The following is a 23,004-nucleotide window of genomic DNA, read 5'->3' on the forward strand; positions in this document are numbered from 1 at the left end:
TGGTCCACAATGGGGTATTTGTGGTTAAGTTTGGGGGGAGGGATCAAAAGTTATCGGGAATTTTCCCTAAGACATTCATTTTTTTAAAATAGTAACTTAATCATCATGTTAAAATAATTCATTAATGGGCAGCCCCGGTGGCACAGCGGTTTAGCACCACCTGCAGCCCAGGGTGAGATCCTGGAGACCTGGGATCGAGTCCTATGTCGGGCTCCCTGCATGGAGCCTGCTTCTCCCTCTGCCCGTGTCTCTGCCTCTCTCTGAATGAATAAATAAATAAATCTTTAAAAAAATAAAATAAAATAATTCATTAAAAGTGTTACTCATGTATGTTCACAATTGAAAGGGATTCTGGGGGAACAAGTTAGTACTTACAGGTAATAATAGCTGCTTTTTGTTGGTTACCTGTGTACCTGGCACTCACAACAATCTTGAGGGATAGGTGTTGTTACTCATGTTTTACAGGTGAGGAAACTGAAGTTCAGTGAGGGGGAAGTAACTTGCTCAAGGACATACAGCTAGTAAGTGGCAGAGCCAGGATTTAAACCCAGTTCCAAAATCTGTGTTTTTAACCTTCTGTGTTATAGTCAAATTTTTTGTCCTCTCAGGTCTGGTTGTTGTCTAGTTATTGATGCTCATTTTACACTGAGGAGTTGGCTTAGCTTTGGCATTAAGTAATGGTATTTCGAGGAAATAATGTTTCTTTGTTTTCAACTTGAAGTAGAACTTCTCATGCCCTTAATTAGACTTAAATATTACTCCTAAATATTTGTTTCCATCCCAATATATCTTCTCAATTTTTAGTTTATACAGAAGTTCATTAAAAATCCCTTTCCACCTTAAGGTAAATCTCTAGGTAGTGGAATAATATTTCTACTATTGTTTTGAAGCTTTTTAATTTATTTTCAAAGATTTTATTTATTCATGAGAGACACAGAAAGAGAGGCAGAGACACAGGCAGAGGGAGAAGCAGGATCCCTGTGGGAACTCTGATGCAGGACTCGATCCTGGCACCCCAGGATCACGACCTGAGCCAAAGGCAGATGCTCAACCACTGAGCCACCCGGGCGTCCCTATTTATTTATTTTTTAAATATTTTATTTATTTATTCATGAGAGAGGCAGAGACACAAGGCAGAGGAAGAAGCAGGCTCCCTGTGGGGAGCCTGATGCAGGCCTCGATCCCAGGACCCCATGACCTGAGTCAAAGGCAGACGCTCAACCACTGAGCCACCGAGGTGCCCCTGTTTACTTTTTTAAAGACTGTATGACAGAGAGAGAGCACAAGCAGGGTGAGTGGCAGGCAGAGGGAGAGGGAGAAGCAGGAGCCCAATTCAGGACTTGATCTCGGGACTCTGGGATCATGACCAGAGCTAAAGGCAGACACTTAACCAGCTGAGCCACCCCGGGGCCCTTGAAGCATCTTTAGAAGGCAGGAAATGAACTGAATTATTATTCTAAATCATTGTAATGAGATCCTTTATTTCAGATTCTTTATTTCAATATTCTTATCTTTTTCCTCTAACATTTATGGATGGATACATTCTATTTGGGTGGGGATCTAGTCATCTTTTTTTTTTTTTTTTAAGATTTTATTTATTTATTCATGAGAGATACAGGGGGGGGGCAGAGACACAGGCAGAGGAAGAAGCAGGCTCCATGCAGGGAGCCTGATGTGGGACACGATTACCTATCCCGATCCCCAGACTCCAGGATCAAGCCCTGGGGCTGAAGGCAGACGCTCAGCCTCTGAGTCACCCAGGCGTCCCGGGATCTAGTTATCCTTAAGACAGATTTGCTTCTATTATATTGCTTTACTCAAGTTTTCTGGTTTCTGTGATAAATGATATTTATTATGTACATGAGATATTCTGTTAATTTCGGCCATTTTCACATAATTGAAGGTAAAATACTTTGTTTCAAATGGAATGGCCTTGAATTTAACTTTGAAAAATTTAATTACTCCTATAATAACAGTATAGTCTACCTAGCAATTTTTTGTTGTTGTTCTGCTTGTTGAAAACTAGGGTAGAAAAAATTTCTAAATAGTAGCCTTTTACATTTTTTAGATTTAAAATAACTAGTTATTTTATATGGAGAAAATTAAAATTAAATTTTCTTTTATCATTAAGGGCAGTGGGAATTAAACTGAAGGCTCCTGTATATATGCTCTCTCATGATGCCCTTTCCCACCCTGACCATTTGCAGATGCCAAATCCATTTGTTCATCAAACACATATTTTTTTTTTTTTAAGATTGATCGATTGATTTGACAGAGAGCCAGAGAGAGCATGAACTGTAGGAGAGGCCGACTCCCTGCTGAGCAGGGAGCCAGGATGTGGTGCTTGATCCCAGGACCCTGAGATCATGACCTGAGCTGAAGGCAGACTCTTAACTGGCTGAGCCACTCAGGTGCGCCTAAACACATTTCTTGAATTTGGTGTTTTGAATGAAAGAGACACAACCCCTGTCCTCAAGAGGTTCACATTTAGTAGGGAAGACAGACATTTAGTAGGTTATATAGTTATCAATAAAGGATTAAAGGTATTGAGAGGGAGGTGAGGTATCTGATATGAGTGGGAGTGACACAAGGAGAAATGTAGGCCAAGGAGAAGCATGAACAAGTGGTAAGAAATAACTTGATGGGAGAATTACAGATTTCTGGGTTGCTTGATTAAGTGGCAAAAGATAAGGCCTTCAAAGACTTTTAAGGAGGTTGGATATTATCCACTCAAGTGTATTATAAAATTAGATTTCTAACAGAGCTCGTAAATTTGGCCTAAGAGCGAAAAATAAAAAACATTTGAATGTCTACTTTTTACCTTGATTTGTGGTTGGAAAGAAATGTTGAGGGGAAAATGTGGATGTAAGCCCATTGTTACCTTCAAGAAACTCAAATTAGTGCAGAAAACAAACAGTACAGCGATACGAGTTGAGATGTGTGGTGTAGAGAATGAAAGTGACCATTTACAATTGAGAAAAAGTTTTACCTTGAACTTTAATAATAATCTTATTTATATTTATGGCATAGGGATGCCTGGCTGGCTCAGTTGGAAGAGTGTGCCAACTTTTGATCGCAGGGTTGTTTGAGCCCAGTGTTGACTTAAATTTTTATTTTTTATTTTATTTTTTAAAATATTTTATTTATTTATTCATGAGAAACAGAGGGAGAGAGGGGCAGAGACACAGGCAGAGGGAGAAGCAGGCTCCATGCAGGGAGCCCGATGTGGGACTCGATCCAGGGTCTCCAGGATCATGCCCTGGGCTGCAGGCGGCGCTAAACCGCTGCGCCACCAGGGCTGCCCTAAATAAACTTTTTTTAAAAATGGCATAACTTTTTAGATCTGTCCAGCAAATTAAGCCATTAGTTCCAGCAGAGGAGGATCTGAGGCCCAGAAAAATCATGTGATTTGCCCGAAGATCTAGAACCAGAACCCAAGATTCCTATTAACAAACATTCTGTGCTTTTTAGGAGATAATAACTTTCTGAGTGTTCCTAATGATAGATCACGGAAGTAACTATCATTAGCTAACTGCTACAAAGTTGTTTATATTGAACCCACACTTAATCTGATCAGGAAGCTAATAAGCCAGTATGTTTATTGCTCCCTTATTTTCAAAGCCTTAAAGTAGCTAACATATTTGCTCTTTTGCAAGTTAATTTCAGTTTATTCATATGCTCTTCATATGATATACTCTTGGCCATCCTTTATATAGTCTCATAGAATGTATGTATCTGTTGGCAGATGGTACCCAGAAATTGTATCATGATTTTAGTTGCAATCCCACCAGCATGGATAAATTAGAATTATTATGCCTGCAATTTCAGAACCTGTACATTAACTATTAGAGATTAAGATTTCAAACTCCCACTTTTGGGTACCATCTTGATCCTAAATGATGCAGAAAATGGTCATTATACTGTTTTTCATAGCATCTGTCAATAAAAATCACTATTTTGTTAAAATATAGTAGGCAATTAGTTATCAGCCCCCAAATAGTTTTTTAATAGAATTTTATTTTAATCTTTTTTAAAAAATTTTTTAAAAGATTTTATTTATTTTTTCATGAGAGACAGAGAGAGAGAGAGGCAGAGACACAGTCAGAGGGGGAAGCAGGCCCATGCAGGGAGCCCGACGTGGAACTAGATCCCGGGACTCCAGGATCACGCTCTGCGCCAAAGGCAGGCGCTAAACCCCTGAGCCACCCAGGGATCCACTCTTTTTTTAAATTGTAGTAAAATCACAAGAAATTTACCATCTTAATCAATTTAAGTGTACAGGCCTATAGTGTTAAATACATTCACACTGTTTTAAACTCAACCTCCAGAACTCTTTGTCTTGCAAAACAAACTATACATATCATTAACTCACTATCCCCCTCCTCTTAGCCCCTGGCATCCACCATTCTTTCCCCTTCCTTCCTTCCTTCCTTCCTTCCTTCCTTCCTTCCTTCCTTCCTTCCTTAAGATTGATTGATTGATTTGACAAAGAGCATGCACAAGATTAGGAGGTAGATCTCAACCAGATTCAGCTTCAGGGCTCAATCTCTGGACCCTGAGATCATCATCTGAGCTGAAACCAAGAGTCCACACTCCACTGAGCTATCTAGGCATCCCAGATTTGATTTGATTTTAAATAGTTGCTACATCCAACAGCGGTCTCAAGCTCACAACCCTGAAATCAAGAGTTGCACGCTCTACCAACTGAGACAGCCACTTCTGAGAAAGAACCCTCACCATGCTTTCTGTCTCTATGAATTTGACTACGTATCTCATATAAGTGGAATTAATAGTCACGTTTTTAAAATTAACTTTCCTAATAGAGTGGCATCGTTTATATATAAACTCAGCTGCTTTTAACAAAACATATGTAGACTATGTTTTATATTTTTGCATCTTGACTTACTGAGGCCATATGATAAGAAGATAATTCATTGCTGGTAGACTAAAGAAAAACAGAAGGCAAAATCCCTTAAGAACCTATCTTTCTTCTTCAAAGCCAAGGATATGGCTATACCTTCCTCCAATCTAAGCCCCAAACATGTTTTCAGAATTTACTCCTCTACCTTTTATATTCACATATTATAAAGAAATTCTATGTGTGCTTGAATTCTGAGCATCCTGTCTTTGGATATAAATGGTGTCTTAATCTATAAAATCAGGAATATTCTACTCAGGCGTAGGGGTAGTTGGTGGTATGTTTCTTTTAATACTTTCAGTTCACTTATTCAGTATCCATTTAGTACAGTACCTCTAAGGCTCTTTTCTCAAAGACAGGCTATATGCATACTGACATTGAAGCTTTTATATATCCCTAAAGGAGGAATTTTAAGCTTTTAGAGTATGAAGTAGGAAAATGGAAATTGAGATTTGTTCAGATTGTTAAAGATCCCTTACTTAGTAGGAAGTACTTAAAGTCACTGAGACAAGTAGATAAATAAATTTGTGGGACTTTCATAGACTTCTTAATTACCAGACCATTTAATAAAAAGCATCTCCTGACTCAATCAGTTACTTGTTTCTTCTGTGTAAGGCTTAATTTACTGTCATCATAATTTGTATATTATAATGTAACCATTATATTTAAAAATCACTTTGCCTTAAAAAAAACACCTCAGTAATAGTTTTGTCAGGTATACACACGTCTATATATGTATAGCAGTAAGAATAAAAATGTAAAACATTTACAGTTTTTTTGTGCACATGTTATATCTCTGTGTCATTAATGAATACATATAGTAGTTTGGTGCATTTTGCTGTTTTATGCGTGTTTTGGGAGGTGAAAGGGTTTTGAGGGAGAGAATAGTATTTGAGCTATCACTGAGATGAGAACAGTTCGGAGAATTGTAGTTTGAAATACTTTTGGTTTAAACTAGACCTTTCTGCAACACATGAAGGGTTTTGGGCTGAGGTGGAGACTTGTTGAAAAATTTTTACAGAGCTAGTTCTAATTTTGTTTATGAAATAGGAACGTGTGTTCTAATATAGAAAAGTCCTACATTTTTTGTGATCTTAATTAGAGTCTCTTCTTTCTACAGAAATAGAAAGGTCGTTGATTATTCACAGTTTCAGGAATCTGATGATGCTGGTAAGTTTCATGATTTCAGTAAATTGTAAGTTGGGCCAACTTAATAATGAAAGAATGCCAACTTAACGTACTTTTTAGATCATGCTTTTAAAATAAATTTTATTCTTTATTTTTAAACTGTGTAAATTATGTCAAGATCTGTGTCACCCAAAACAAAAGTTGAACTTGCATGGATTTTAACTTTTCTTAGTAGGTCATTGATAGTAAATACTTGAATACTTTTTTTCTTATCTGGTTTTGGATTCCACACTTTAAATGTACAATAATTCTGATGCAGTGTTCATTAGCTATTTCTCCTGTTATAATCACAGCAAAACTTGTACCTTATAGTAGTTTAAGGTTTTTGCATAATAAAATAACTAACATGAGAGTATTTGTGAAACATTTGAATTGTGAACTAATTCATCATGGAATGAGTAGTGTGTCTTAAATCTTAGCCATAAAAAGTTTCTGTAGAATATGTCCTTACTCTAATAATTTTTCAGATCCATTTGCTATTTGTTTTTTGTTTTTTTATCCAATTTTAGTTATAAAGATATTATGTGTACTTTGGGAAATTTTAGAAAATGCAGAAATGTAAAGAAGAGTAATAACATATAATCCAGCCTCCCGGAAGAAATACTAACATTTACTAAATGCTTGTTAAATATTTGCAGTTATTCATTTAATCCTTAGTAGAGCAGTTCTAATAAAATGGGAAATACTGTTACTGTTTACAGATGAAGAAATTGGGGCAGAAATATTATTCAAGATCCCTTGGCTAGCAAATTACCATTTTAATCTTTTTGTTTAAAAAGCCTGTGTCTTTTCTCTCCTTTTAAAAATATAGTTGAGGGCAGCCCCAGTGGCACAGCAGTTTAGCGCTGCCTGCAGCCCAGGGCCTGATCCTGGAGACCCGGGATCAAGTCCCACGTCGGGCTCCCTGCGTGGAGCCTGCTCCTCCCTCTGCCTCTCTGGCTCGCTCTGTATCTCTCATGAGTAAATAAAATAAAATCTTTAAAATAAATAAATAAATAAATAAATAAATAAATAAATAAATAAATGTAGTTGAAGTCTTGCTATTGAATTTGGGTTCTGGGGCGCCTGGGTGGCTCAGTGGTTGAGCATCTCCTTTTGACTCAGGTTGCGATCCCAGGACCCTGGGAACAAGTCCCATATCAGGCTCCCTATAGGGAGCCTGCTTCTCCCTCTGCCTATGTCTCTGCCTCTCTCTCTGTGTCTCTCACGAGTAAATATTTAAAAAAAAAAAGAAGAAAGAAAGAATCTTGGGTTCTGTCTCCCTCCCATCACACTCCTACTTATGAGTATCTTTTTCCTGTTACAAAAAGTTATTTGAGAAACTCCTATTAATGGTTGTGTGATATTCCATAATGGAATTTATAATGTGTCCAACCATTTAGTAATTACTGAAGCTCCAGACTGCTTCCAGATCTCCACTATTCTATATAATAGAGTAGTAAACAGTTTTAGAAGTATTCAATTATGGGGGCGCTTGGGTGGCTCAGTCAGTTGAGCGTCTGGCTTTTTTTTTCTTTTTTTTTAAGATTTTATTTATTTATTCATGAGAGACAGAGAGAGAGGCAGAGACATAGGCAGAAAGAGAAGCAGGCTCCATGCAGGGAGCCTGATGCGGGACTCGATCCCAGGACTCCAGGATCTCACCCTGGGCCAATGGCAGATGCTCAACCACTGAGCCACCCAGGTGTTCCTAGTGTCTGCTTCTTGATTTCAGCTCAGGTCAAGATCTTAGGGTCATGGGACTGAACCCTAGGTCAGGCTCTGTGCTGGGCATGGGAGACTGCTGGAAGACTGTCCCTTTCCCTCTGCCGCTCCCTCCACTTATGTGCATGTGCTATCCCTCTATAATAAATAAATAAGTCTTTTTTAAAAGAATTAATCAATGTTTAAGATAGGGTAGTTTTCTTTAGTTAAAGGACTTTTGAAATTGGAGGTATTTCCCTTAAGTGTCAGTATGCTACATTTAATACTTTGGTTTTCAAGTAATTTACTTAATAACAGTAATTGTGTTAGGATTATAGAATTGTGGGCTCTCTACATTCTAAAATGCATATGTTGCTTTATTACCGTTTAATAGTTTTCAAGTAAATAAGTTGGAAGATGTCGAAACATGGCATATCTTTAAGAAATTAAAAGGGTAGGATATAAATTGGTAAGAAATATTTCTTTGGCTATGGATATATTAAATATATTAAACACATGAGGACTAGAAGGGACTGGGGTAGAAAACAATTTACTTTTTAAAAGTGAAAGAAAATTATTTGGGAAATCCTGAACCCCTCACCATTTAAGTAGCATGAGAGATATTTATAAATAAACAGTGGCAATTTCTACATGTAAAAATCATAATCTAATTCATTGAATTTGAAAAATTATCTGTTTAGATGAAGATTATGGAAGAGATTCAGGCCCTCCAGCTAAGAAAATTCGATCATCTCCCCGAGAAGCTAAAAATAAGAGGCGATCTGGAAAGAATTCACAGGAGGATAGGTAAGAGGCATTGTTAATCTGTTCGTGCTTGTGCTTACGCTGGATGTGAGGGTTGGCTCTGATCTCTAACTTGGTGGAATCTCCATTTACTCCATTTACTGTGGGAAAGTGCTTATTGTCCACTTGATGTTTTGCCTATTTCTTACTCTCTCAGGCAGTGCTTCTTGAATGTAGAGCTGAGCTGCTTTAATGTCATGAAGCTTGCTTGGACTCAACCTGGAATCCAAGGTGATCTCCAAGAATGCTTTTGTTGCTACCTCAAACTTCTGAACATAAGCAGAGAGATTGTTTACGTGTGTGATTTGTTACCTAGCATTAGTGTTGACATTTTCATTGTAGTGTTAGCAGAATGAGTGACCTCTCCCATTCAGTCACCCAACACGGGCGGAATCGGAACTAAAGCTTATAGAATCTTAAGTTGTTTCACCTGCTGAATTTTACTATCTATAATCAATTCTCCTTTGTTCAGATACCGTAATCATTCATGTGGCAGTTTCCTTTCCCTTGTTTTATAAACAAGTTCAGAGGAGTTGTGATTTTTATCTATGATTGCTTCATGAGGCTAGATGTTGTAATTTTTGCTTCTGTCACAGATCTACACACTCTTATACTCAAACTTTAAGACTTTCTTAATGATGATGATGATGATGACTACCATCTATGATTCTTTTCCGGTCTCTATTATCTGCTAATTTGTATTCATCATCATTTAATTCTTTACTAGGATAATACTAGCTTAGAGAAGGGTTCAGTGATTTATCCAACGTTATCCAGCGAATGGACCAACAGGTTTTGGAACCATATCTGTTGGACTCTGTAGTCCACGTTTTAACCATTAGGCTATACTACTTCCAGATAATACTGTTACATAGGAAAGTTCAAAGAAATAAAATTTATCTTAGCAGTTCTTCCAAGATACTTAACTTCAAGTACTAAAATCTAATAAAATGAAGCCCCACACAGAAGTCTTTCCATTCTGAATTCACAGGATGCTAAATTTTTAACAGCATTTACCTCCAGTATTTTCTTTCCTAGAAAATTTCAGAAACATGGTTTTGAGGAAAAACAAGGCAAAATTATGTTGTGGGGCAACAAGTCTCCCATGGTTTTGTAGTGTATCTCTCTAATCCAGTTTTATATAGCAGCCCAACTTTGCTTCTCTTTCATTATATTCATTTTTTGTATTTCTCTTAGGAATGGATTTGTATGGCCTACTACCCATTACAGTGTCTCATCAATATAATTATATATCTAGCCTAAACTTTTCTTTGTTCTAATCATTTGGTTTTATTTTTCTTTCCTAAGTATCAGGAGTGGTTGAAATAGAATTTTTATTGCCATTTGTATTAGGTGTCTTGTACAGTTTATTTCCTCAGACCGTTGTTGGGTTGAGTTTTCTACTGGTCTCTACTTAAAAGTTCAGCTTTTACTCGACTTCATTATAATGGGATTCGAGGATTAATGGTCTTTATAAAGTCAATAATAAAAGAACTAGAGAAAGCAATAGTTTCTCAATATTGTGACTTGTGAATTAAGTGCTTATTTTGCATAAAAACATTTAGAATAGTCACAGGTTTCAGAATTACAATGTGCCTTGGATCAGATTGCTTAGTAAAAAAATATACTTGGTTTTTCTCTTTGTTCAGGAATCTTGGGTTTGGTAGTTTGTCATTTGAGTGTGGTGTAGATTATAGGAAATACTAAAAGAGATTTATAAGACCTGCTGTTTGAAAAAGCTATGAAGGCAGTTTTCACGGATGAGCGTTTCTTTTTTTTGTCAGAATTTCTCATTGAATCATAAAATTTTAGCACTGAAGAGTACCAAGTGATTTGCTTGAGATCATACAACTAATTAATGACAAAAACAAGACACTAGAACCCAGATTCCCAAGTTAAGATTTGTAAAGACATAAAATGTGCATCTTTGTGAGACTAAAAACCGTTTTATAAAACTTTCTGAGCTTTGAGGCACCTTATTTTACTTTGAGGTGTTCTTGAGCCTGACTTTTATTTTCTTCATGATACGAGGCAGATCTATGTGTTGATGTTTTTAATATATTAGAAATATTGGAGGCAAAAAATATGAGATGATTAATTGATTTATTTTCATTTTGTTTTAGGTAAGTTTTTAGGGATATTGTAGTTTATATAACTGCACTCCCAATCTCCTTTAATAATTGTGTACTAGGTGAGTTTTGCATCTGTATTTGGTGCTATTTATTTGCCTACTTTCCCACCATTCACACATTAGGTAATTTATTTTCAGTGTTTTTGTACTCTGCCTCTGACAACAGAGAATTGTATTTTTTATTATTAAATGTTCTTGTGAACCAGGCCTTATCCACAGGTGAGAAATTTTCAGCCCATGTTGAGATCCTGTCTTTTCTTCCTTTGGGTCTTTGGAAGCAGTATTTTCCAAAAGCACATAAAATTGTGCTTATTCATTAGCACTCCTACCCCTGTGAAGCTAGAGAAATAATATAACCAGCTTCATTCCTCAGCAGATTTGAATATTTCATCTACAAAAGAGGTATTCTTCAGGATTCTTCCCCTGTTAGAGATACCAGTGGTTTGTGTTCAGTTAGATTGATCTAAGACTTTTAAACTTTTCCCCTCCTTTCCTTTATAGTGAGGACTCCGAAGAAAAAGATGTGAAGACCAAGAAAGATGATTCTCACTCAGCAGGTAGCAAACAGTTTTTAATGTAATAGGTGATTGATATATGTCTTTTTATTCACTGGACACTTTAATATGCTGTTTCATAATAATGCCGAGCACTGTGGTAAATACTGGCATTACAAAGATGTTTCCGTCTTTGAAGAGCTCAATGCTGGTGGCTTACTACAATCTCCTGTGAGGGTTTGTTAACGTGCTTACATGCTCTGTCCTACTCCAGGATTTCTGATTCAGTAGGTCTCAGTGCAACATTGGGGCTTTGTTTTTTAAAAATATTTACAGGGACACCTGGGTGCCTCAGGTGGTTAAGACTATGCCTTTGGCTCAGGTCATGATCCCAGGGTCCTGGGTTTGAGCCTCATATTTTGTCCCTGCTCACTGGGGAATCTGCTTCTCCCTCTCCGTCTCCCTCTCCCCCATGGTCATGCTCTCAAATAAATAAAATCTAAAAAAATAATACAATAAATAAAAATTTTATTTTTACTTTAATTGTGCAGATTATTCTCATGCACAATTAACATCAAAAACTATTTACATGAACAAATATCAAACTAAATAGATTTAAAAGAGTGTGAGGCACCCGGGTGGCTCAGTGGCTAAGCATCTGCCTTCAGCTCAGGTCATGATCCTAGGGCCCTAGGATGGAGCCCCACCTCAGGCTCCCTGCTCAGGGGGATCCTGCTTCTTGCCCCTCTTCTTGCGTGTGTACACACACTCTCACGCTCTCTTTCTGTCAAATAAATAAATAGAATCTTTAATAATAATAATAGAAGAGCATATATAATACTAATGACATAGAGCTCTAAAAAAGGGAGATGGTGATGAACTCTGGGGTAAAGAGCAAGCAAAGGGGCAGCCCTGGTGGCTCAGGGGTTTAGTGCCGCCTTTGGCCCAGGGCATGATCCTGGAGACCTGGGATCGAGTCCCACATCGGGCTCCCTGAATGAAGCCTGCTTTTCCCTCTGCCTGTGTCTCTGCTTCTCTCTTTCTGTGTATGTGTCTTTCATGAATAAATAAATAAAATCTTAAAAAAAAAAAAAAAGGCAAGCAAAGGATAGTTTTGCCACAAGTAGTCCTTAGAAACAGTGGCCATAGAGAAAGCTTTCTTGGCAAGAATTTTAACTCAAAAGAGTTAATATTAATAGACTCCATGGCCAAATTTCATTTGTTTTATTTGTTAAATCCTATGCTTACTTCGGCAGCATATATACTAAAATACTTGTTAAATCCTAATTACTTATTGATATTTATTTTTCTGAATATAACTCTTCTACTTATTAAGGGTTTATTCCACATTGCTCCCAACCACTTTAGTTTTGATGTACACTACCCTGCTTTTGCCTTCCTAGCTCTCCCTTTAAATGAGATTGCTATTAGCTAATATGTGGAGGGTAGACAGAGCTCTCCTAAATTCACTCCATTGAGCTGTTTGCTTTCTTTCCTTTTCTAGCCTATTATCTGACTGCCTAAGTTGAAAAGAAATATGTTTTGTACCTTAGAATAAGTATCATTGAAGGACAGTCTTCGCCTCTTCCATTTGAAAATATTTTTCTAGGGGCATCTGAATGGCTCAATTCATTAAGCTTCCAGCTCAGGTCATGATCTCAGGGTCTTAAGATCAGGAGCCCCCCGTGTCTGCATGGCGCCTAGCATGCAGCGTGCTTAAGATTGCCTGTCTCCCTTTCCCTCTGACCCCCCACCCCCACTCTCACACTCTCTTCTTTTTTCTTTTTTTAAGGATTTTATTTATTTATTCATAAGAGAGACACAGAGAGAGGCAGAGACCTAGGCAGAGGGAGAAGCAGACTCCATCTAACTTTAGTTTTTAAAAACTGTGAACATAGATCAAAATGTAATTGATAATTTTAGGGCGACGCAATGATACAAGTGTAAGGAAGCACCTAAATTCAGCTTTATTATTACTTAAAACTATATGCCCAATCTATTTTCTATGTAATAATGAGGACATAATCTTTTTCAAGTTCATTCTTTGAATTTTAGTTCCTCTTCTGTATATTTTGTAGGAATTTTTAAGTATAGAATTTACCTCGTTTGAAGGAAATATAGCTATAGGTTCTATCTCATATCGGCTTTCTTGGTCAGCCATCAGATAAATGCACAACTTTTTGATCACTGCATTATAACTTTGATATTACAGAGGATAGTGAAGATGAAAAAGAAGATCATAAAAATGTACGCCAGCAACGGCAGGCAGCCTCTAAAGCAGCTTCCAAACAGAGAGAGATGCTCATGGAAGACGTGGGCAGTGAAGAAGAGCAAGAAGAGGAGGATGAGGCACCATTCCAGGAGAGTAAGTGAAGTTGGCTTACTGGAGTCATGATTATAGTTTGTGATCTTGATTGCCTCTGTGTTGTTGTGGATGCTAAATGTTACAGCCAGTCCCTTATATTAGATATTCATAGTTAGAAGAGATCACTGGTTTTGATACTGGTTGATATTTTAAGAGGATCAAAGATTCTCTTGATTATGAAGGCCATCATCTGAACTCAAATACTAAACAAACAGTTGTTAAAGTGATAGTTACATGGTGGGTGTTGTGATTAGGATTTGTATTTTGGCATGGGAGCAACAGTTGTAGACTTCGTCCCCCAACAACAACAAAAAAAGTGTTAATAACAGAATTTAGATATTTTGCATGTTAGGTGAAACTTACATGTATTTTTGCTTTGTATTCAGCTTTCTGATTTCATTTCTTCATAGTTGGACCAGACACTCCCAATTGGTTCTGTTTCATTTCCTTGGTCTCTCTGGTACTATCAGGGAATGATGGAAATACCAAAAGTTATTTGATGGGGGAAAAGAAAGTTACATGGTGGCTTCAGTTTTTATTCAGATTAAATTTTATCTCTTCCCGTTTTCAGCCAAGTCTTTTTTTTTTTTTTTAAGATCTTATTTATTTAATTTTCATGAGAGACACACACACAGAGAGAGAGAGAGAGAGAGAGAGGCAGAGGGAGAAGCAGGCTCCATGCAGGGAGCCTGACATGGGACTCGATCCTGGGTCTCTAGGATCATGTCCTGGGCTGAAGGCAGCGCTAAACTGCTGAGCCACCTGGGCTGCCCTCAACCAAGTCTTTAAACAAGTCCGTGGTGCATCCCTCATGTGCGTGCCAAACCCATCCCATGTGTGGGGCCAGTGGCCACTCCAGCCAGGTTGGTAGCACAGCTGCCACCAGAATCCAAGAGTGTTTGGCTCCCAGATCCCATCCTGCAGTCATGCTTAGCGCTGTCTCCCTTCGTTTGCTTGGAAAGATGTATACATTAAGTTGGACGTTGAAATTTCTTCTTTCCTCTCAGAAGATTCTGGCAGCGATGAAGATTTCCTCATGGAAGATGATGACGATAGTGACTATGGCAGTTCAAAAAAGAAAAATAAAAAGATGGTTAAGAAGTCCAAACCTGAGAGAAAAGAAAAGAAAATGCCCAAACCCAGGCTAAAGGCTACAGGTGAGTTGTACACAAGTGAAACCAAACAGCTGCTTTGAAAAATTTCATGAACCACTAAACTTTTTCTACAGAAATTCTTCATCAGGGCTTGGCATTAGCCACATACCTAACAAAAATAGGAGCATTCTGCGAGGATCTGGTTTTCCACACTTGGGAGGATCACATATTTATAAATAAGATCTATAGCCCCTGCAAAAGTCTGGTGGCGCAGCCCCATCCCTCTGCTGCTGCCTCACACAGCGAGGTTTGGCAGTGACCGTGGTAGAAACACTGCAGCAGCATCATAGCTGCGCCTTGTGCTTTTTCCCACCAATGGCACAACCTCAGCAGCTAGGAAAGACTTGAAATTGTGAAAGAACACACCTATATATTATCTTAGGATTCACTACTGCGGCCTGATCTTTATACCATCCTTTGTATTGGCAGAATAAAACCACACTTGGCAACAGGGTTTCATTTTCTCTGAGCCGTTGTTGTTTCTGCCAGGTATTTTCTGAGTCATGGCTAGTTTGTCATTAAATCAGAAATCTAGATTTGCTTTGTTTTTTGTGGCAGAACTGGTGGTTTTTAAATTTTTTACTCATCACTTAGTGATAGTACACATCGTGGAACTGTCAAAAGTTACTTGGGCGGGGGGACCCAGCTGGCTCAGTGGTAGAGCATGGGACTGTTGATCTCAGTTGTGAGTTTGAGTCCCATGTTGGGCATAGAATTTAGTTAAAAAAATAAAACACATCCTTAGAAGACTTTTTAGAAAAAATTTGATGACTTCAGTTCCTATTCACGTTGTTGTATCTATTCTTTTTGACCCGCTTTTTAAACATGACTTTTGGGGCACCCAAGTGGCCCAGTGGTTGAACATCTGCCTTTGGCTCAGGTCATGATTCTGGGGTCCTGGGATTGAGTCCTGCATCAAGTTCCCGGCAGGGAGCTTGCTTCTCCTTCTCCCTCTCCCTATGTCTCTGCCTCTCTCTGTGTTTCTCATGAATAAATAAATAAAATCTTTATTTAAAAAAATAATAATAAATACGACTTTTATCACAACTTTTCACAAAAAGTGAAACATGACTTCTATCACAACCAACTTAGTGGTTGGTTTAAAAACCACTAAGGATAGTATGCAGTTTCTGTACCGTCCTGTTTTCTTTATTATAAACATTACTGCTAGATAGCACCATAGTGTTGGCAAGAATGATTGAGAACCAGTGCCCACTTTGATTTTTAGTCAGATTTATAGACTGCATTCTTTTAGTTTTGTTTTGTTTATAGCCAATTTTTATTAAAGATCTCTTCTTTTCCCTGCCCCACATTGGTATTTTTCTTCTTCCAGTGACGCCAAGCCCCGTGAAAGGCAAAGGGAAGGTAGGTCGCCCCACAGCTTCAAAGGCATCAAAGGAAAAGACTCCTTCTCCCAAAGAAGAAGATGAGGAACCAGAAAGCCCTCCAGAAAAGAAGCCCTCTGCAAGTCCTCCACCTGAGAAATCTGGGGATGAAGGGTCCGAAGATGAAGCCCAGTCTGGGGAGGATTAAAAAAGTGATGATGGTTTGGGGAGAGATTTTATTAAAAAAAAAAAGAGAAAAAGGGGGAAAAAAAGAAACCTACTTAAGATAGAACATGGTTTTGGCTATGGCTTGACTCATGGGCTTTCAATGCTTTTTTTCTTTTTCTTAAAAAATAACATTCTCTCTCTCTCTCTCTCTCTCTTTTAAGAAAACCATTGTAAGTTTAATTTACCTTTTTGTCTATTGGTCCTCTCTTTGCCATCACCCCTCTTTCCCACCCCTTCCCAATGAAAGCCATGTCAAAGTAATCACTGGATTGACTGCTTCACCTTTTTATTCTTAATGGAAGGTATACCACAGTTGTAAAGCAATAAGATTTGAGATGAACACTATGGAAATTTTGCTTTTTGCTAAACAGTAGCAAGTTGACCATAATCAAAAAATGTAGAAGGGTTTTAGTTAAAAATGATTGCTTCTTTCTCTACCTGGACTTAAAAAAAAAAATAAGTTGTCATCTAATACAAGTTTATATGTCTATATATACAGAAGTCTAGATGTCTAGAAAAATCATGATGTTAAACTTCCACTGATGGGGCAGGTAGGAGATAAGAATGAATTCTGAATTGTTACTAAAAGTATTCCATATTTTTTACATTGGGGGCAAGGCAGGGGATGGTGTTACCTTACCTTGTTTGAGGGTGTGGTTTTCTTTTTTTTGTTTGTTTTGTTTTTTAATTTCATCACTTGTTATCTCAAGAGACCCCGAGCCAGTGATCCTTTTATCCTGCTACAGTCTTTCAGGAACTTTTAAAAAAAAAAAAAGAAAAAAAAAAAAAGGACCGCCAAAACTTAAATCACTCTTGATTTCTTTATTTCATTCTCTAATAGTTCATGTTTTAAAATATATATGTATCTATTCTGTTTCTTGGATAACATTTTACCAAGGATCAAAAAAGGAAAAGAAAAAGAACTCTAGAATTCAAATGGCAAGATCTATACACCAGAGTGAATTTCTTCTTAACTGACAATGTTTAGGTTTTAAGCAAATAAAGTACCAATTAATGTGAAACTCGATCACAAAGACTTGAGATTTTTCCTTTATGAAAACAGCAAGTTGAAATTCTTTTAAGCCAAAAATATGCATTCAGATCCCATGAACCATGCTCTGTTTTTATTTGGGGATAGAACATTTTTGTCTTCATAACCTATCTTCCCATTTCTTTGGAGACACATGAAATGCATCTCTCGGCTTCCTGTTCCTACATAGATACCACTGCATACCCCATCCCCAAAGCCTGTTAGCTCTGCTCTAAGACATGATTGATTTCTCCTGGCTCTATTCTTCACTTGTTTCACCTGTGCTTGGTTGGGAGTATGGTAAATGCTGCTCCCATACCTTTCAATTTGCTTTTGTCTTTTTACAGTGCCCCCTGCTTACTGCTCATGTTGAAAGCAGAAGTTTAAGGGGCTCAGAGCTAGGGAGACCCATGTGGTTAGGAGCCCATGTGCCAGCGATAACAGACTCTACATGCCTTATGAAAGCAGTCAGGAGATAGTTCTGTAGGTTTGATTCTCCATCCTGATACCACGAGCTCATGGGAGCAAGGTTTAGGGGTCTTAGCATGCTAATAAGTTGGAAAAAAATAGTGAAATTTAACCTCTGCCTTTTTTTATCTAGGTGTGCCGCTTCAATATCCTATGCAGTTTTCTTGCTATCTTTTAAGTTAGAGCATGTTTTTCTCTTACACAACATGGCTTTCTTACAGATATTCCTAGGACAAAAGGTTATTTATGGAATATTTGTACTCTGGTTTTTAAGACACTTTAAAGACTATCCTTACTCCATGACTTTTTAAAATAACACCCAGTGGCAGAGTCATTTCACTGTTGTGCACTGTGCGTGTTAGAGAATGAATTTGGAGATTTTAGTACTTGGCCAAAAATGCAAAACTTGAACATAAGTAGCAGTTGGATTATTATCTTTCATGATGGTTGACTTTAGAGTTGTGAACTTTGTCACGAGGGTGTTAAAGATTATTCTGCTTTGGTGGGTTTGTTGGGGTATCCGATTTTAACAAGAAGGTTTGTGTTCATATAGTCAAAAGACCTCCCAGTGTTTCCACCATGCACTTCAATTTTTAGGGATTTATAACTTTAAGTCCTACATTCCTAGTAACATTTGGACTTTTCTTACATTATGTTTCGTGAAGATGGGGGGGTGTCTTTTAAAACTTTAGCCTCGGTATTTTATGTAACAGTCTCTTTAATATATTAATCTGCACTAACCTCTCTATGATACACGCTTATTCTCTTAGAGGTAATCCTGTCTTTTAGGTTACTTGTGTGCATTTGGTTGTGATCCCTTTTTAAAAAATTAACTCATGAGGTTGAAAAATTTCTTCTATATTTCTAATGGACTAGACAAAAGGATCTGTGTCCCCAAGTGAGACAGGCTCTGAATGACCTTTGTTTTCTCCACCTTTTTGTTGATGATTCAAAACACTCTAGTCTTCCCCTCAAATCATGCATGCATATAGGAGGACAACTGTGGTGTCTCAACTGGAAACAGGTGCTCAATAGTCAGGCTTGGTAGCGATGTCAGGACGGGTTACAAGCTAGAAGCTGACAATGACTGACTGGCCGTTGGCACCACCCTTGACTCAACTCCCATTTTTTTCCTCTAGTGTGCCTATGGTGAAATGGCAAGAGCGTCATTCACGGTCTTGTTTGCAGTGCTCAGGAAGTGGGACCTTCACTCAGAAGGTGCTTGTTTGTGGTACCTGAATTCTCTTAGCTCTGTTAGGTTTCCCTCCGGAACATGGATCTCGGCAGCTATGCTAACGGACACTACATTCTAGTTCTTAAGATATTTCCAGACTCCTCTCTCCACCATCCACAGCTAGAAATGGGTAGCTTACATCTTACTAAATCCGTAACTTGCTGCTGCTTTTAGCCCTCGCCACCTCAAATTGGAATCAATGGAGTGGGCCCACTGGATACGCTTGAGTTTCAGTGCTAGTAGATTTGTCCTGCTTGCGGAAACTCCTCTCCCTTTCGTAGTCCCATTCTTTATGGAGCCCATGAAGGGAAATTAATGGGTGTATCTCTCCTTCGAGGAGGTAACGGTGTGAGTGTTTTCCTCTGGAAGAAGAGCAGTTGATTTCCCAGGAAGGAGCTTGGATACAGATTTTCTCCCCCCCCCCCCCCCCATAGTAACTGGTTTGCCCCATTTCAATCCTCAGTTTGTACTTACCTTTGGCACTAGTTGAAAGAGCATTTTCTTACAGGTAACAAATCAAGAGTGGAATTTGAGGTTATAATCCAATAAAGTTTTTGACGCTGTGGATAATGGTCAGCTAGACTGACTTCAATGCTTGCTTGCTTTTTTTCCTTTTTTGTTTTAAACATTTCTTCTTTTATCCATGAACATACAAGTAACAAGTGGATTTTAGATAAAGTCCTGGTTGGGAGAAGGACGTGCTTTTCTTTAAACCAGTCTAGGAGATGCTTTGAGTGTAGTAGCAGAATTTGCCAGGAGCAACAGGGAAAGCTTTATAAAAGACCATGTTGGCCACTGTTGCTGTTCTATAGAGTGGGTGTTTGGATTTGAACAGTTCTTTTCTGTTCCTGCATCACCAGTAGCTGTTACTGTGAAGGAACTGTCACCTTAGGAGTTCAGAAAGGATAAAACCTAGGCTCTGGTCTTCAATGGCATTCAGACAGAAAAGTAATAAACATTTCATGCCACAGGATAGGGAAAATAGAACGAGCCGTTTGCTCTTGGGGTCAGAAAAGTGTCTTTTCTCTGTGCATAGAGCTGGGTTTATTTGAAAAGGGACTTAGTTTGAATATTGGGACATCAAGCTATCTATAGCAAAGTTTCCATCTGCAACCCATTTTCCTTTCATCTTGGGATAAACTTGATACAAAATGACTTTGAATCCCAAATCCCTAAGTGACACTCTTTTTCAAAGCCTAACTCACAAAATTCACAGTGGTGCTGACTGTGCATTAACCACTATTGGGAAAAGTCCCGTAAACCTGCCTGTTGCCATGCCAATGGAGTGACTGAGCTGGTGACATCTGTCTGAGCATGCTTTGTGTGGCTGGTGGAATGCCACCTTTGTGCATACACTTTGTACATCAGGGGTGAAGGGAGGGTTTTCTAGATTTATGGGGGGAGGGTAAAATTGGGATTTTTTTTTTTTTGGTTGTTCCTTTTTCAATGGAGTGTAGGGGTACAGTACTCAGCTTATGCCCTAAATAATATGTATAAAACCCTCCAAAGTATTGTGTGTGTGTGTGTGTGTGTGTGTGTGTGTGTGTGAGTGTGAGTGTGTGTTTGTATATGTCTGGCAAGTAAACTTTTGTCTCCGGGAAATTAGTGATTTCTTTTCTTCTTTTCCTCCAGAAGTATTTGTTACAAGATTTGTAAATAAGAGCTCTACTTCGTTTGTTTACCATGAACATGTTGCAGCAAACCTTATACACCTAATTCCTGCAAGATTTAAGGAAAGACTTTAAGACTTGCCAGGTTAAGCAGCAGCCGAGTTCTCAGTAATTGCCTTGATTCATCATCTTTCAAACTTCGTTTTGCCAGCTCTAAAACTCCCAGTCTTCCTTGATTTTTGTTCTTAATCTTCTGTGTTCTGGGCAGGAAGGATTATAGAGAGGAACCTGTTTCAATGTATTTAATTAGTCCATGGGCTGAGATGGGGGGCATCCTTTCTTAATACTACAGTGTTGCTAGATACACCGCCAGACACCTGGGGGTTGGGCATCCTTGCGATACCTTCAGGTGCTGACATCTGCAGCATGGTACTAAGGAAGTTAAAGTTTGAATGTAACCACTTTATTTAAAAAAAAATTTTTTTTAATTTAAATGAAATGAGGTTGAAGTGAACATGATTTTGTTGACCATGTTCGTGAATTATAGATGCAACATGCATTGGTAGACTTGTGTGATGGTCTTTTGTGATACTTAATTTTTTACATATCCCAGTCTCTGTATGTATCTGCATAGACAAAGAAAAAACAAACTCCTGCTTTCTTTATTGAAGGGTCTCCAGGACTGCGTGTCTGCTCCTGAGCTCTGTTTTGAGTATGTGTATCCTTTGCTTGTATTTTGTATTAAAAAAAATAAGAAAAAGAACCCTTTATTGTTGAGCATGTTGGCATTGTCCCCTTTATTTTTTTCTCTTTTTGGGACATATGAAGCAAGTTATTCTTTTTCTGTATCTTTTTTTTTCTTTTGTAAACTTTTTTTGTTTTGTTTAAAAATGGCTTTATAAAAGGGCTTTTATAACCCAGATGTGTGCTCTGTGTACTTCTTATAACACTCAAGCAAATACACTAATTATACAGTTGATCACCTTGGCCTGTCAGCTCCCAGCCCAGACTGACTATAGGGGGGATTCTGCTTCCTGAACGAATTCTTTGAAACTGTGACTATCACTGTTGTTGGTGAAAGAGGAAGGCATCTCTTGTCTCCAAAGTCAAAAGAAGTAACTAATACTTAAGAGTATGGAATGAAGAGGCAATAGATTGCCTAACTTTTGATAATCAAGGGAGCACTGGACTTGGTGTTAGGAGGATTCCTAGTTAGCATTTTCCCTTATGTTCACATTCAAGGTTATGAAGTTGTGAAGAGCAAAATTCTTTCAGTCATAATATATGTAAGAAGATAATATTTATACTAAAAAACAGACATTTGCATTCAATTCCAAATACCCAGATGAACTACAGTAACCTGCATTTTAGAGCTAAATACAGAGACAGATGTATAAAATCCCTCTTTAGAATTGGGCTGATATTGTAGCTATTGGGGGCTTTTATTCTTTTCAACCTTTTCCCTGGTTCACATACTTGCCTTGTCCTCTATTAGCATACCAGCTCAGCTTGGCTTTGAGATTAAATGTTTTTGCACGCTGTTAACTCTCAGTGACTAGATAACTATTTCTTACAGAGTTGTTTGTCCCGGGTCAAAGTTGACTTCGGAAGAACCAGCCACTTTTCCTCAATCTCTAGGTGTTTGGGGCGCCTGGGTGGTTCAGTCGGTTAAGTATCTGACTCTTAATTGCGGCTCAGCTTGTGATCTCAGGGTCACGAGACCCTGTGGAGGTCTCCTTGCTGGGCGTGGAGTCTGCTTAAGAGTCTCTCTCTGAAAAAAAAAAAAAAAAAAAAGAGTCTCTCTCTGCCCCACTCCCCACTCTTCCCTTCGCTCATGTGCCTACTCTCTCTCTCAAAAAACAAAACAAAAAACCATAATCTAGGTTTTATGATTGACATACCCAATTTCTGTTTCAGTACAATGCGGGAGAAATGTAGTCTGGTGTAAGGAAAACCATCAGAGGCATAAATAACCTGGAACTCCCTTGACTCCCATCTTTGAGCATTACCAAACCATAATTTAATACTGTAGATGTACAGTACATTGTAATATATGAAGAGTTTGTTTATATAATACCTCCTTCAGTTTTCCCAACAACCAAGGTTGGCCGGATGTTTGCTATTCCTCCAATTTCATAGTGCATAAACGGGTTCAGGTAGGATATGGTTTGTCGTGGCTGGTATGATACAACAAAGGTTTGAAATCAGGTGAGCTTTGAGTTGTCACAGCTGTTTCTAAAACCAGCACCCTCCATCTTGTATAAGTGGGCCCCTTGAGTCTCTCTCTCCTTCCTGATAATAAACTTTAGAGCATTTTGCTGTACTTCAGCGTCTCAGTACTGCTGATACTTGAGCCAGTCCAATAACTAATA

General features: G+C 38.2%; 1 protein-coding gene across 2 annotated transcripts in view; it reads left to right on the plus strand.

The window, feature by feature from the left end:
• The window catches only part of NUCKS1 (nuclear casein kinase and cyclin dependent kinase substrate 1), a 33,680-nt gene extending 12,128 nt beyond the window's left edge, over positions 1–21,552 (plus strand). The window contains exons 2-7 of one of the 2 annotated variants that reach the window (XM_077886882.1): positions 6,039–6,088; positions 8,491–8,596; positions 11,226–11,281; positions 13,431–13,583; positions 14,594–14,740; positions 16,071–21,552. In XM_077886882.1, the coding sequence (XP_077743008.1) occupies positions 6,039–6,088; positions 8,491–8,596; positions 11,226–11,281; positions 13,431–13,583; positions 14,594–14,740; positions 16,071–16,270 (712 nt within the window). In that variant the 3' untranslated portion in view covers positions 16,271–21,552. Of the gene's footprint in view, positions 1–6,038; positions 6,089–8,490; positions 8,597–11,225; positions 11,282–13,430; positions 13,584–14,590; positions 14,741–16,070 lie in introns of both variants that reach the window. The other variant, XM_077886881.1, reaches the window with a different exon arrangement.
• Positions 21,553–23,004: the final 1,452 nt, after the last annotated feature.

This window comes from Canis aureus, chromosome 38 (assembly GCF_053574225.1).
Source record: "Canis aureus isolate CA01 chromosome 38, VMU_Caureus_v.1.0, whole genome shotgun sequence".
NCBI classification, from domain to species: Eukaryota; Metazoa; Chordata; class Mammalia; order Carnivora; family Canidae; genus Canis; species Canis aureus.